This window comes from Pezoporus flaviventris, unplaced genomic scaffold, assembly GCF_033815535.1.
Source record: "Pezoporus flaviventris isolate CSIRO_AGI_PZ_B2104156 unplaced genomic scaffold, CSIRO_AGI_Pfla_v1 ptg000002l, whole genome shotgun sequence".
NCBI lineage: Eukaryota > Metazoa > Chordata > Aves > Psittaciformes > Psittacidae > Pezoporus > Pezoporus flaviventris.
The window spans coordinates 39,745,741-39,761,297 of record NW_026892550.1 but is presented as its reverse complement, the minus strand read 5'-3'; the positions used below and the strand labels follow the sequence as shown (position 1 = coordinate 39,761,297).

Genomic DNA, 15,557 nt, shown 5'->3' with positions numbered 1-15,557 from the left:
GGTCAGTTTGGGTCAGGTGTCCTGTCTCTGCTACCTCCTGGCTTCCCCTCCTCCCTGGCAGAGCATGAGGCTCACAAAGTCCTTGGCCAGACCAAAGCATCATTGTTATCAGCTCTGTTCCCGAGCTGAAAGACAAAACACTGCACTGCACCAGCTACCAAGAAGGAGAAAAATGACTGCTACTGCTGAACCCAGGACAGGCTTTCACAATTTTTAGGATCAGTTTATTGTAATAGTTTAGTTACTATTAATTGTAACATCCTTTTATTCAGCAGAATTGTGAGATGAAATGATGTAACGTCAACTAATGTTAGATATACCAAGAACACTGAGGAAATTCTATTTAGGCAATGTAATATCAATTCTGTATTACTTGTAATCCTCAGGTAACTGTAATAGAAATTAATACCATTACCCTGAGCTACTCTACAGAATGGAAGATTGTGCTGATGCCTCAGAAGAGTGATAGACTTTACTTCTTAGAAATTACAGCTGAATGATAGGCTGTTTATTCCAGATTACAAACCCAGAGTTATAGACTATACATTAAACAAATGACAGGTAATTTTTGTTTGGTTTGTTTTCGTGGAACAAGGGGACACAGAAGGAATAAGCTTGTTAGAGTTTTCTTATTTCAAATTAATATTTTGCTACAACATATTGAGTAAAGGAATTCAATTGCAAAAGTTTATTTGACTGAATGAAGAATAAACATTAAGCAGATGTCATTAATATCACACAGAGCTAAAGAAATTATTGCTGTTCTACTTATTTTATATAAATGTACTGTTCATAGATTGCATTGTTGATACCTCACATTCATTTATATGAACAGTATAAATGTAGCCTCATTAACAAACTACATTAAATGAAAACTTAAAACTGACAAAGAGTTAAAAAAACATGCCAAGTGAAACAATAATCTCTTGCTCATCTCTTGGATCATTTTTAACAAGGTCAAATAGTAACGCTTGTTGGGTTTTTTTATTAAAGTTTGAGAGATCTTTGTTTTGACTTTTAGGCATTAACCTTCCATGTTCTTAAAAGCACTTAAACGTACTCATACCAATGCATAAATATCAAAATAGACATAATTAAGGCATCTTTTCATTAAGCTGACATTAGAATTTCCATTTATTTTGTGTATCAGGCCTAAGCAGAGCTACCAAAACCTTTAATGTTTTCAATAGGCAGCTTGATGCTTAGCACCATTATTTGAAAGACAAATCCAGTGGTTTGTGGTTGTTTGGTTGGTTGTTGGTTTTTTTTGCAGGTTGCTTTGTTTGGGTGGGTTGGGTTTTTTGTTGTAAGATTTACCATGGATTCAGTTCAGAAACAAACAGAATGCCCTGAACTGGACTACTTACATGATCCTAAAAGCAATTAAAAAAAGAGTAGGAATAAAAATATGATGTCATGACAACTATCGTAATCTATGCAGTCACCTTACCCAAAACGGGAGGCATTTTAAGGTAAGCATAGACTACTTCAGTAATAAAGGTCCCCAAGTTAAAAAGAGAGAAGTCTAAGAGGCTTTTTCATTGATATTTTGCTTTATAAACAAGGGAAATAAACTCAAAGAGCAAAACTCTCAAAAGAAAAGGCTACTATACACATTTATACATGTTTATTATTTAATAATATTTGGATATTCTTGCATATTATTTTTCACATTATAAGCATATGTCTGTGCTACATGATATAACCTTTGTTTTAACAAACCAAGATAATAAAGTTCAAATACAGATAATAAAAGTCACTGTCTTGTAGGTATTGAAAATAGGTGTTAAATCCTCGGAAACAGTGATTGAGAAAAAGAAGCAGTGGAAAAGAATAAAATAAAACATTTGGCTGATAGGAAAAAAAAAAAAAAGAGGTTGAATTACATACAGAGTAGTCTTGAGGATCTGAAGGGTAAGAGACGTGAAGGAGGGCATGGGAAAGCAGCCAGATCCCATAAACCTAATGTAGCAACACACACTTCAAGTATCTAGCCTCTTTCATCATCTTCGAAATCAAACTGCACAAATCTGAGCAAAAGCAAAGCATCCCAAGAAATATATAAAACAAATACCTTCTGGCTTTGTTTTGCTTTGATTTTGATTGCAATTTGTGACAATGATTTGTCACTTTAATAGAATTGGAAGAAAAAAAATACTAACCAAGAATCTGAAATAATAGCTGATATAGATTGTGTTTGCATCAATTCCCAAACACCAGAAAGGCACAAAACCATTGTCTTATCTATTCAGAGGCTAACTTGCTCTTCCTAAAGATCAATAGGTGTAGGCTAAACTGAGTACTATAGAAGGTAATTACACTACCTTCAACAACCACTACTTTATATATTATTCTTTGTGGCCAAGCTGACAGGTGAAATTAAAAAGGCAATGTTAATCAAAAGGTAGATAACACACCTGGATCTTGTCACCTCCTAAAATAACTGGGTGAGATTAAACTTTTCTACAGTGGTGATTTTCAGTAATGGGATCACAAAGAAAGGCACAGCAAAAGATTCAGTACAACAGTAAAGATGAACCTGTTCTTCCTCACTAGCCCCAAAGATCTGACTAAATGTTTACAGCTGTGTGTTGCTAATGAGTTAGCAATGGAAGCATCAGCAGGCAGCTTGAAAGAACTTTACACCTGCCTTAATTCCAGACTTTGACATTCTTCTGCCCCAGACCCCTCAATGAATGACCAAAGAGCAACTAGTTGCAAGGAGGACTGTAAAAGAAATTCTACAGATTTTACAGGCAGCTTTCCTAAGACTTCTTAAAAAATGCTTTGAGCATGTACTGAGAGACAGCAAAAATAACATGTTTAATTGGTATCAGCTTATTAATATACAGTGATTGTAATGGGACTTTAAAAAAATTAGCTACGCCTTTTGAATGCTACTGCCCATGGGAAAAAGCAGATTAGAATGCAGAATGCACCCCTCTCCCTGAGTAAAGCAAAATAAAATTTAAAATAAGTTTCCTAAGACTTCTTGACTACAGTTAGAAAATAAATTAAGGAGGGGGCGTGAGGGAAGAAAGTGAGCTTTGTTACTTAAATGAAATCCTGGAATTTGCATAGGACATAGATACTGTGTTCAGGGAGCCTCAGGAGGAAGAAAAAACTCTTGTTACCTTACAGCTGAGAGCAGCATTGACATGCTCAGGAAAAGCTCTGTTCTTAGTCCTCAGAAGTCACTGCTGCATATTACTGCAATGGATTTTTCTACCCTCTCTCTCTCTAGAACAGAGGATTTTAGAGGATCAAATTTTATGACTTCTCAGATCCTGCAGGCAAACAGGCTTGCCAGAGAAACACTGTGAACTATAAACCTCAGGTTGTTTGGAGACCAGACCACACAAGGAAAGCTCAGGCTACTTTTCAATCCTGAAGTACTACTGTCTGCGCATTTCTTTTTTGGCTATGATACCTTAAATGAAAATAAAGTCATTGAACACTCAGCCTGTCTGTATTTTACAGGCATTTTATTACAACACAGAATGTGCTATTGAGGTAGAACATTTTATAACCTTTAGGCTAAAACCTAAATGCAGAACATATGTTCTACACTTTGTGCTTATACATTCAAATTTGTCTTTAATAAACTGGAAGTGCATGCTTATGCCACTCTGCCCTCTTGCTTTGTTTCATTTGTACAAAATCATTATCGCCTAAACACTTCTAAAATGGACCCAGTACTAATCTAAACCTAAACTGACCTAATCCTGAGACCTAAAATAATGAGAACTGAACTGCCTAATTTAACAGCAAACAGCAACAGTAATAATGGAGGGACAGGAGAAAAGGGAGAGAGGCAGGTTTTTCAGAGGAAGTCAAAAGAACTATTCTAGTCTGGACAAATAACCCAGACAAGAGTGAGCATTGCACGTCTAAGATCCCATTAGCCCTTTGGTAAAACAAAACAAAATAAGGACAAGGCTGGAAACAGTTTGAATCAATATGGCAAAACCAGTGGTTACACAGTGTCCATGAAAGCTGTTAAAAACAAAGCATGTCCCCTTTTTTGTACCCTCTGTACACATACTCAGCTGGACAAAAAAGCTTGCTCCTGATCGAAGCTACTTCCCAGGCCCAGGCCCAAGTTGAGTCTTAGAACCAGGCCCAGCCAAATTCCAAATTTCTTAAGTTTTCCCTCTCTCCATTACACAGATTCCCCAGACCATTGCTCCTCATCCTCTGCCCACTCCGCGCTCGCTCTTAGGTGGGCATTACAACCCTGACTATAATGAATGCAATGGTCTTAAATCCACAAGATGAGAATAAATCCTAAGTAAAAAAGTACTTAGGTGATGACAGCTAGGTTAGCAATCTTCACAGATTGCCCCTTGATACTAAAACCAAACAACTCCCTACCCATAATATCATTCACAATGGAGCACTGCGCTCATATTATTTCCCCTAAATCATGTGAATCACCTGGCTTGTAGGGGAGGATTCTGCGTTCATGTGTTAGATATGCAGAGTTGGCATGCTCTGGAATAACATATGAATGTACAGGCTAATTAATATTACATATATCTCTGACAGAGAATCAGAAACCAAGAGTCAGCATTCCGTTGGCTGCTGCCTGCCTGTTTTACCTGGAAATCTCAGAGCATACATTTCTTTACTGAAGACATTGCATAAACATTGCTCTCTGTCAGAGCCATGCAAATTACAAGAATATTCATTAGGATGCTACAAATTCTTCCTAATGATTTCAGGTGGGAACCTAGGCACTTAAAAATTGCTTAAAGGACTTCAGCAGCAATGCAAAAAGACTCCCAAATGGAAAGTCCCTTACAAACTTTTTCAGTGTTTTGACAAATGAAGAACCAAGGATTAACTGGCTTAATAAGAAATTCACAAGCTATTCAGACATAGCCTGATATTCTTCAGCATAACCATGTAAGTGTAAGATGTGGCAGTTTAACAAAGGAAGGGGAGTGAAAATAAATTTAGAGGAATGCTTTGTAATATTTTTTCTCCATTCTAGTTCAAGTCAACTCATCTTTTCCCATCACATATAAATGATGTAATTGATCTTCATTGCCATTATAATGGCCATGTTAATGAATATTACTGTAATTATAGTTTGGGCCATAATTATAATTAAGGCATGAACTGCTGCAAGTTCTTAGACTCACATTTTGTAAATTACTGCAGATTTTCTGTTAGAAAATTTCCAAAAAAGAATTAAGTTAATACTTGAAAGTCAGCAGCTCATCTTAGTTACTGGATATTAAAACCTCCACTGTAATATTAAAGCGGTTCCAACTAATATATAATAAAATTAGAAAACTTTTTTGTTAATACAGCATATGATAAATTACAAAGTTTACTGGAGAATAGTTTGTTATTTCCTGACATTAGCCAAGGAAACACTCTAGCCCAGACTCAGAAATTAGCCATCTATATACTTAAATCATATTTTACTATGATTTTCTGCAGTTTTAACAAAAAAAAAGAGTAATGTTGGAGACTGAGCAATAGTGGTTTTAATTGCCACTGAAAATGCTGATTTCTTAAAGGAAGCACTATTATCTTCTAAAGAAAATCTGGATGTAGAATCTTACACACTGCAGCACTGAAAATTTCTATCAATAATAAGAATTTCTACTGCTGAAAAAGGATACATCTGTGGTATAAGAATTAAATTAGCTACACATTCTATTCTATTGTATCATAAGATATCACCATATAATTTTTAAAGAATCAGTACTTCTATTTAATCTAATATAAAAAATCTAAAAAGACCAAAAAAATCTATGGAACCATGAACACAGACAATGCCATCTGTGGAGGAGGAAAATTATGTATCTGAATATTCTGTTACTTGAAAAATATATGTTCATAGTCCTTTTTGAATGCAACATTCAAAAGGAATGCTAATGGACATGATAAAGATAATATAGGTATTTCCTAAGTAAAATGATTTGAAAACACTTTGGACAACCTATTAATCAAATTGGTGCTACAAATATTTGTTATTAAAACATGAAGAACTTCTCAATTTAATTCAGCACACATTTTACTGTCGACCCATTAAAACAGTAGATTGAGGAATATTGTCTCTTGTTATAACTCAACATTCAGATTTTCTAAAACATTTTTTTAAGATTTTATAAAAACTTTATTGAAAACTTTCATAAAATATTTTTTTTTTAAATTCTGACTTTTTTAAAGTATCTTTAAACCTTTCAGTAAAATAGCACAACTATTAGGCTAAATATATAAATCATAAAAAAATATATAAACAGATTATATTCTATTATAGGTCATTATTTATTATGTATTATAATGAATCACTGGATGGTGGAAGAGACCTCTGCAGGCCACCTTGCCTAACCTCCGTGCTCAAGCATGGTCATTTACAACAGGTTGCCCATGACCCTGTGCAGACTTCCGAGTATCTCCAAAGATGGAGATTTCACAAGCTCTCTGGGCAATCTGCTCCAGTGCTTCATCACCTTCACAATAAAAAAAGAAAAAATAAAAAAGAGAAAGGAGAAGTTTTGTTACATGTAAAGTTTTTGCCTAATTATAAAGTTATTTCCTTACACAGGCTTTAGTCACATGTTTAGATTATCATGCTTCAGACTAAAGGTCTACTTGTAATTTCTGTGCATGAGGCGTTGAATTTGTTCATAATCCCTCTTAGAAAAGCAAACCCTTCTATATATGAATGCCTGTTCCTATCATGAACACAATTTTTTTCAAAGTAATACCTAAGTACCAACAGAATTGGTTTTCTTTGGAGTCTGATGTTTGGAGTTCCTCTGGCTGGACTACCATCTAAATAAAATAAATTTTTATTAGAGCAAGAGCAGTTATGGAGGGGGGGTGGTTTGGAGGTTTTTTTAATCTTTTTTATTTCAAAACTTTGCACTCATAAACTTGCACGCATATTGCTTGATCAAAGAAAATATAACTCTGCTGGTATGCAGAGTTAATAAGTATTCTATTCTCATAACTTAATCTGAACGCTTGATCTATCAAGTGTTTGACTGAAGCAGGAAGTCTTCCTTAATATATTATTTATATGTTTTGAATAAGAGTATCTGTGCCAGAAGTTGTTTTAAAAATTGTCTTCAGAAAAGTTCTGCATTCTTAGGTTTTTTTATACTAATATGTATCCATAATACCAAAAGCTGAACTATACTCTAAACCAATTTTTTTCACCTAGAGATATTGCCGAGGAAAAAAATCCAACATATTTTCTTTGGTTTTCTTCAGAATAAAGTTTTATATCATGTCTCATCATCCTTTTTCTTATTTTTTTATATTTTTTATAGCACTCATTTTATTTCCCTTTAAGCTTTATCTTTTTTGAAAATACAAAATCTATTTACAGGATGTTCCATTTGCTTCTGTTTTGTATGTATGCATATTTTTATATGTTTTTCAAAAATATATAATGAATGAAAAATAAAGGCAAAGTGTCTCTAACTTTCATGTGTGCATAAATATATATATATATATGTATGTGGACACAGGCACAAGTGTGTGTGCAAAGCCTCCAATATTAAAATGTTTAAGACAGCCTATTCTAAGTATTATATGAGCATTATCAGAGGATTAGAAGTGTTATTAAGAAACAGCAACATACTATTAGTTGCACATACAACCATTAATCTAAGAAATCATCTAAATCTCAGAAAAGATGTTCACTACATGTGAACATCCTGTCCTCGATTCTTCTCACATTCTTCATGGTATTGTTCTGGGGTTTTTTGTAAATGTGATTTCTCTCTCACGTGGTTCATTCCATGGTATCATTACTGGTCTCCCTCAATCATTCTAGATTTCAAAATATTTTACTTGTCCTATTTTGTCGCATTTTGTTTAAAGCTGGCAAGTGGAAGTAAACTGATGACACAAAGTTTGTGGTTTTCAAAATATTTGGTGTAAACACTTATGTGCTTATATAGTTATGTATTTATTTGTCTGGGGTCTGATGCAGTCCTGATTCTACTTGAGCAGCATTCCCTAGAAGATGCACAGTTTTGCAGTGAAATTTCAATTTTAATATATTATGTTTCATTTTTTAGAAACTTTCTATATTTAACCTAAATAGTGTATAATAATCAGCTAATAGGGAAATATTTTACTTGTTTGAGAACTCGGCTATCAGGTCCTCCTCTTTATGTACTGAGACAGATAGAATCAAATGCCAAAAGCAAAAGTAAATTGTTCTGGGGCAATCTGCTTAATATCTGAAACCAGAGCAGGTAATCAAGTAATAACTTATCACCTACAACTTTCAGATATAAAGAAGTGGAAGAGAAAAATGAGAATGATAAACTTAACATGAGCCGGCAGTGTGCACTTGCAGCCCAAAAAAGCCACCCGTATCCTGGGCTGCATCAAAAGGAGTGTGACCAGCAGGTCGAAGGAGGTGATCCTGCCCCTCTGTTCTGCTCTCATGAGACCTCAGTTGGAGTATTGTGTGCAGTTCTGGTGTCCTCAACATAAGAAGGACATGGAACTGTTGGATCAAGTTCAGAGGAGGGCCACGAGGATGATCAGGGGACTGGAGCACCTCCCGTATGAAGACAGGCTGAGAAAGTTGGGGCTGTTCAGCCTGGAGAAGAGAAGGCTGCATGGAGACCTCACAGCAGCCTTCCAGTATCTGAACGGGGGTTATAAGGATGCTGGAGAGCATCCCTCTTCATCAGGAACTGTAGTGATAGGACAAGGGGTTACAGGTTAAAACTTAAATAGGGAAGTTTAGATTGGATATAAGGAGGAATTTCTTTACTGTGATGGTGGTGAGGTACTGGAATGGGGTGCCCAAGGAAGTTGTGAATGCTCCATCTCTGGCAGTGTTCAAGACCAGGTTGGACAGAGCCTTGGGTGACATGGTTTAGTGTGAGGTGTCCCTGCTCATGGCAGGGGGGTTGGAACTTGATGATCTTGAGGTCCTTTCCAACCCTAACTATTCTATGATTCTGTGACATTGGATCATTTTTTCAAATTGAGGACCAAGAAGAAATAGCTTTCATATTTTATAAAAACTATGGAGAAATTAAACTAACCAGATCTTGAAACATTAATAGAAACTATAGAAACTAACATTTAGAGTTTCTAGATGAAGCACCCAGGTTCAGAAGAAGCGGGAAAAGAAGTTTTATCATCTTTGTTGTCCTGATTGTAGGCCTAATGTATGGCCCCTTAGATGTTGCTCCCATGACTACCATGCCAAGAAGAAATGAAGAAGCTGATCAGATAGCTTCAGACAGCCCATGGAGATAGTACAGCCCTTTTCCTTGTTTTACATATCTACCACAGCAGTTTCCCTCCTAGGTACCAGAAGGATTTGTTAGCTGAGGGCTGCTTTGGAAGTCCTGGATTCATCACAGAGGTGTGGTAAGTGGGCAAAATTTGAATGGCATACAGATCTTGAAGCTGGGAAACTCAGAATCTTAGGAAACATTTGCATTATGCCACGGTTCAAAACTCCTAAATTCAATGAGCACTGTGAACATCTACCTCACGCAGACAAGTTTTTGTTGATTAGTTAACTTCAACACTATGTTTCTTTTACAGGCAGTTCTGGGCTGCTTGGTGTGAAATCCATCAAGTACTGGGACAAATCATTGCCTCAAGCAGATGCTGACAGTTGCTTTTAGAGACAACCTCTCCTGGCTCTCTCTCCAAGTTTCTGTTGATATACATAATCTCTGTTTGTGAAACTAGAACAGTTTAGCTCACTATCTTTGACAGATTTCTGGACTTTCAAATCAAACCAGAACCCTTTTAACGCAGCCACCAGCATGCGAAATCAAGTCTATATTTTTGCATATGTTGTTAGTGAAAAAGTTAATTCTGAGTATTACTCCAATAAACACAAACAAGACAAGGCTGGTGTGTAATTTATACCTCCATCATGGAAGAAAAGCCAGAAGTGCTAGAGAATAATCTGTACCTTGTGACGTAATCTTACTAGAGGCTGATAAGGCCGAAAGTCGTATCCTTCCTTGGCTGGCCACCCGTCTGCTCCCAGCAAAATGCATCCAAGAAGTAAAACAGTTGACCACCACATAAACATCTTTACAGGTCTGCTCCTATCAAAATAAAATGTTAAAGTTCAGTGACAGACTGCAGTATTACTTTGGCACAATTCATACCATAAAAGTTTACAATACCGATACGCCATGTGTGGACACGAATAAATATCGCAGAAACAGAGTAATCCATCTGGCACAATAGCAAAAAGAAAATACAAGTACTAGTATTTGGAACCACAATATCAATTAGGTTGTGCTGAACTGAACGTTTCATCATAACTATTCAACACTCATATGAGAGGCTTGCTGACCAAACAACCAGGAAAAGGCTCAGAAAAGACATAATAACAAAGCAGTGGCAAAAAAATCGACACTTTTTCTCAAATGAAGAAAAAAAGATGATTATCAATCACATGTTCATCAATATTTTCTTTTAAATATCATTTCCTGTGATGCATTGTTCACAACCTAAAAGTGCAAAACACCTAGCATACATCTGTTACCATCTTTATCTTACCAGCACTGAAATCTTAAATGTAAGCAAATCACTGTATTTTCTGCCAATATTCTGGAATAATTTTTAAATTGCATTATTGAAATTATGTATAGTCTATAAGCTTTATTGCATATGACAGCATTATAAAAATATTTCCAATCTATTAAGTAAACTCCCCACATCTTGCCCCAGAATTCACTGCAATCAAGCACAAAATTCTGTGTAGATTATTTGAAAACCTTTTTTTAGATTGGCATTGATTTTTGATTCTGTTTCAGAATCGTACAACTCATGTTGCAGGTGACCTGAACTGGCAAAGCATTACCATGGTAAATGCACCAGCATTCTATTACTTATTAGAAAAAAGTCCAAAATTACAACTGACAACTTTCAAAACTATCAGGTCATAGGACATTTTCGTAAATACTTTTGTATTTGTACTAATGACATTCAGAAATAGTTGTTTCATATTCTATTGTTGGTACAGTTCTCTACATATGCATTGCTTCATACTTGTCTAATGCTCTTTTATTATTAGCAAGAAAAATATTCTTATCCCAGAGGAGACTGTAATATTTCTTAACAGATGTTTGGTAACACTGTGACAGTCCATTTTCCTGCATGTAGAGAAGGGGATCAACAACTACTCTCATCTGCCTAAACAATGGCACCTTGTTGAAATTTGTGCAAGAACATGTAAAACTACAGATTTCAAACAAATCAATGTAACTTCATTATGATGCACTGAAAACTGAAATAAATTTACATCCACTTTTTATTCAGATGAAAACCTTAATACTGTGGACTACTTACGTATATTTCACCTTCATAAATCGAAACATTATATAAGGAAATGAGGAAGTGGAAAGACAAGGCCAGTCTTAACAGTTGATGTAACCTTTTGTTTCATGAGGAAGTGGAAAGACAAGGCCAGTCTTAACAGTTGATGTAACCTTTTGTTTCATGGAAGAAGCTATCAGAAGGATACTTACTTATTTGCAAATTTCATATTAAACTAGAATGTCAAATTAACAGTTTAAGACTTTGTATTTTAAAGGTAGATGTTGGTACTTACTGATGAAATGTATCTGGTCAATTGCATACAATATGCTATGTATACAGTTATGCAGTTATAGATATCATCCACTTCATCTGCATTCTGCCTGTAAGTTTGTCATCCTATAGTCATCATAAGAACCTAGCTTGTGCTGATTGCAGTGTTCTGATGTATTATAAACCAGATTATCAAAAAATTACTTTCTATTCAAATGAACAAAAAATCTGATTTTTTTCAGACAAAAGTGGACTGGTTTGATGAGCTAGTCCTACATTACATCCTCCAGCTACCATGACACGTTAATGTGTGACCCATTAGAACTAAAACTAGGATTTTAGATGCTGATATTACGAAGGGAGATACACAACAATCTGGAAGAACACACAAATTATTTCTAATGTTAAAGGCCTTGACAAACTTATATTCTGAAATTTATGAGAAAATCCTTACAGAATATGCTGAAAAAAACAGAGAATGTGTGTCAGAGCTGCTCTTTAATGGACAAAGACATTATAACTTCATAAAGATAAGATCAGATCTATGGAAGACCTATAACTATCATACTCACAGATTTTTCAGATACATGTGGCATGGCAGTCTCCTTATATGGTTCTTAATGGACTTACAAACGCTTATTTCGTAAGTAATTTTGGTACCTATTAGAAATACTTAATATTTATTATTACTATTCAGCATCTGTGTTGAAACTATCATGCTAAACAGACAACATGGCACACTAATCCTCATCACTTTGAGACATGTGCAAATGCTTAGCCTATATTATGTAGTCCTGCAATATCTGAGAGAGATGAACAACATCTATGCATGCTGACTTAGGCAGGAGTGTTTATTTTTTTTCCCTTTCTACCTTGTTTCTACTGCACTTACCATGCTAATGTAGAAATATCTGATAAAAATAATGATATACATGAATAAGTGCAAAATGTTGTAGTGTTCCCTAAGAGCCCAGAGTGTGTACAGAATGTTAAGTCTTGTCTAACATTTCCTTTTTTTATAGGAAATCAGCTGAGCATAAAATGTGAACAAAGTGGGGATCACTTGTTATCCTGTATCCTTTACAGTCATGCTTCTGGGAATGCTGTTATACAAACTGTGTGTTTCATTCTTATCATTCTTCATATGGCAGTAAATAATCCTCACAGTCATTCAAAGACAGGGACCTGCACAGAATTAATTCCTGTGGGGATATCAAAGGTATTAAATGGGCTCCAGCCTTCCAACCGTTCATAGTCTTAGTACGCAGGATCCTGCATAAGTCTGCTACCCTTCTTTGGGGACTAGTCTACCAAACTTGGTAAAATCACTTGATGATTGCCACCTGTTTCATTCTCATTTTAGATTACTTTTACCTGACTTTTTGCCTGCCTGGCTATCATACTCTTAACTCAAACTCAATCTTAAGAGTAAAATACCATACTACTTTGACATCACCTATCTCTTGTTCCACCAAAACCAATCTCATTCTGAGTCTGCCTCTTAAAAAAAATTAAGATTTCTTCTCATTTATTGTTGCTTATTCTAACAGTTCCTACTTCAAGTACCTTTTTTCATTATTCCAATTTTCAAATAAACACAGTAGAGGTATCTCTCCCAGGAGATCTTCCATAGAATATATTAGCAGTGAATTACTTGAAACAAAGACAAGAAACTCTGTTACAGAGAGATATTTAATATAAATAACTTGAGGCTTGTTCTTTTACACCTGTCCAGTAACTAGATATTAAAGTGATGATAGGAAGTGACACAGTGAAAAAGTATTCTTGGGTTTCCCTCATACTTTCACCAAAAGAGAATTGCTAATCAGATGTTCCAGTGGAGCTTTGGTATGGGATTACTAGAAGTCTAGCTCACTGATTTCAAATACCAGGAAAGATTACTTCAAACTCTAAAAATTCAAGTGTGTTGTGGCATAGCATTTTCCTTCACTGCCTGCATATTAGTTCTCAATATCACTGTTATTGGAACAAGTCCATTATGGGGGTGGGGGTGGGGGGGGGGGGGAATAAATAAGAAAAAAAAGAACAGAATCTTGACTTTTAGTTTCGAACCCCTTTGTTATGTTTCTGGAAAAAAAAAAAAGTTTTGAAAATACTTTATTGTTGACTTTCAAGGTCGAATGAGATTAGGTTAGCAGTTATGCATGCTAAAACTAGCTATGCACAGTTGAACCTTTGTTCCCTTTGTGCACTTGTGGAATATCTCTCCATACAATGAAAATTATGTTGGAGAACAGTCATTTCACAGAAGACTGTAAGGGCAGCCACATTCCACCATCCTCCCATCTAAACAGCATATATATTGGCTTCATGTGGTGCAAAAGCATAGTCTTTATAGTTTTGAAAATTATTTGACCTTGAAAGGCTTCTCCTTTGTACTTGTCCACGAGAAGATAAAATTATGCTGTTTCTGGCTTCATTGCCTGTTACTTAGATGAACACTTAAAATGTAAATTAAAAAAATCAGCTTTTTGAACAGATGCCACCTAAAATCCCCCAAATATGTAGGGTGTCTGCAGTTAGTATTTGCCTTTTCAGAAGGAAAATGCTGAAAAAAAATCAAAGATTTTAAGCATTACTAAGGCAGATTTTAGTAAATGTTTTGAAATATTAGAGTTAGACAAATACAGAGCTCCTGAATACAAGCAACTTACTCTTTTATATTTTTCTGCTATCACTGCTTGGAAAAGTGGAAAAAAGATGTTCTACTTTAATCTCCCAGGCAGTATATATATATATTTTTTTTTTGAGAACTTTGGAACGGGCGGGATGGATGGTGTGTGTGCCTTAAAGATGAATAAGACTTTAATCTCACTTTCTGTCTCTTAGGAGACTTGCCATAGAATGACACTTAGGATCTGAATTAAACAGCTGCACAGGCAGAGAAGGCAGTGGAGAGACCAGCTTTGAGAAATATTCCAAGAAACAAGCAAGTGTTATTCAATTACATTTGACAATTTCAGTGAAATGCTGTTGAACACATATTTTTCTTCTTGGGTTTGTCACATCACTGAGGCATCACCCAGAAAGCAGTGTAATGAATTTACTTGTGCTGTGAAAGTTCTGAAATCAGCTTGTCAAGCAGATACATTCCTGACCTTTACCATTTTTTCCAGTGATGTTTTTCTTTCATGCAGCGATTTTTTCACTTTACTTAATAAAAGCTCCACATATTACAATACAGCTCTTTTCATATACATTTATATCATAACTTGTAAGTTAAAATAGAGAAATAAAAAGCATTCCAGGACACCTTTTAGTATATATATATATATATATATATATATATATTCTGTATGCCATTAAACACTGAACTGAAATTCAGACCACTGGTAACAGTAACACCTATATCTTATGTCTAAGATCTAATTTACAGCTACTCTTTGTGCTTAAGTAATTAGGGTATAGAGGTTTTCTTATCTAAGTGTTCAGTGCATCACTGTACTGAATACTGTATTAGTCTCTGCTTAAATTCCTTTAAAAATATAATAGAATGAGGAACGTAAACAGGAATAAACAGGAAAACCCTGAGGTACATATTGGTCTCAGTTTGAAGAGTAAACAAAATAGATTAAAGAAACTCATCAGATTTCCAAACACGGTTACATGAATATAAAAAAGCTATGTTCTTCACATCCACATAATATTACAGAAATTAATATATATATGAATTTAAAAAGGAAGCAAACTTAAAGAGCTAAAGTTCATCAGTGGGTATTAGACATAATGGTAAGCTGCAGTTTCTAGCTCAGGAAGTAAATAGACTCAGGAAAATATGCTAATTTGCCCATTCTCTCCCTGACTCTTCACTTGTCCTTTAAGCTGCTACCATTGACCACCAATTTAATAATAAGTAGTTATTAAACAGTATTGCCCTTTCTTTACAGCATCACATCAGTGTTTGCTGCAAATAAAGAATCAGAGCAAGGTTTTCTGAAATCTAAGGTACACTTTGATTAACAGCTATTTAATGACAG

General features: G+C 35.1%; 1 protein-coding gene across 3 annotated transcripts in view; it reads right to left on the bottom strand.

Moving 5' to 3' along the window:
* Positions 1-15,557, bottom strand: part of FSTL5 (follistatin like 5) — a 317,762-nt gene that overhangs the window by 277,208 nt on the left and 24,997 nt on the right. For all 3 annotated transcript variants that reach the window (XM_061475634.1, XM_061475650.1, XM_061475640.1), the window contains exon 2: positions 9,929-10,067. In XM_061475634.1, the coding sequence (XP_061331618.1) occupies positions 9,929-10,051 (123 nt within the window). In that variant the 5' untranslated portion in view covers positions 10,052-10,067. The remainder of the gene's footprint in view (positions 1-9,928; positions 10,068-15,557) is intronic.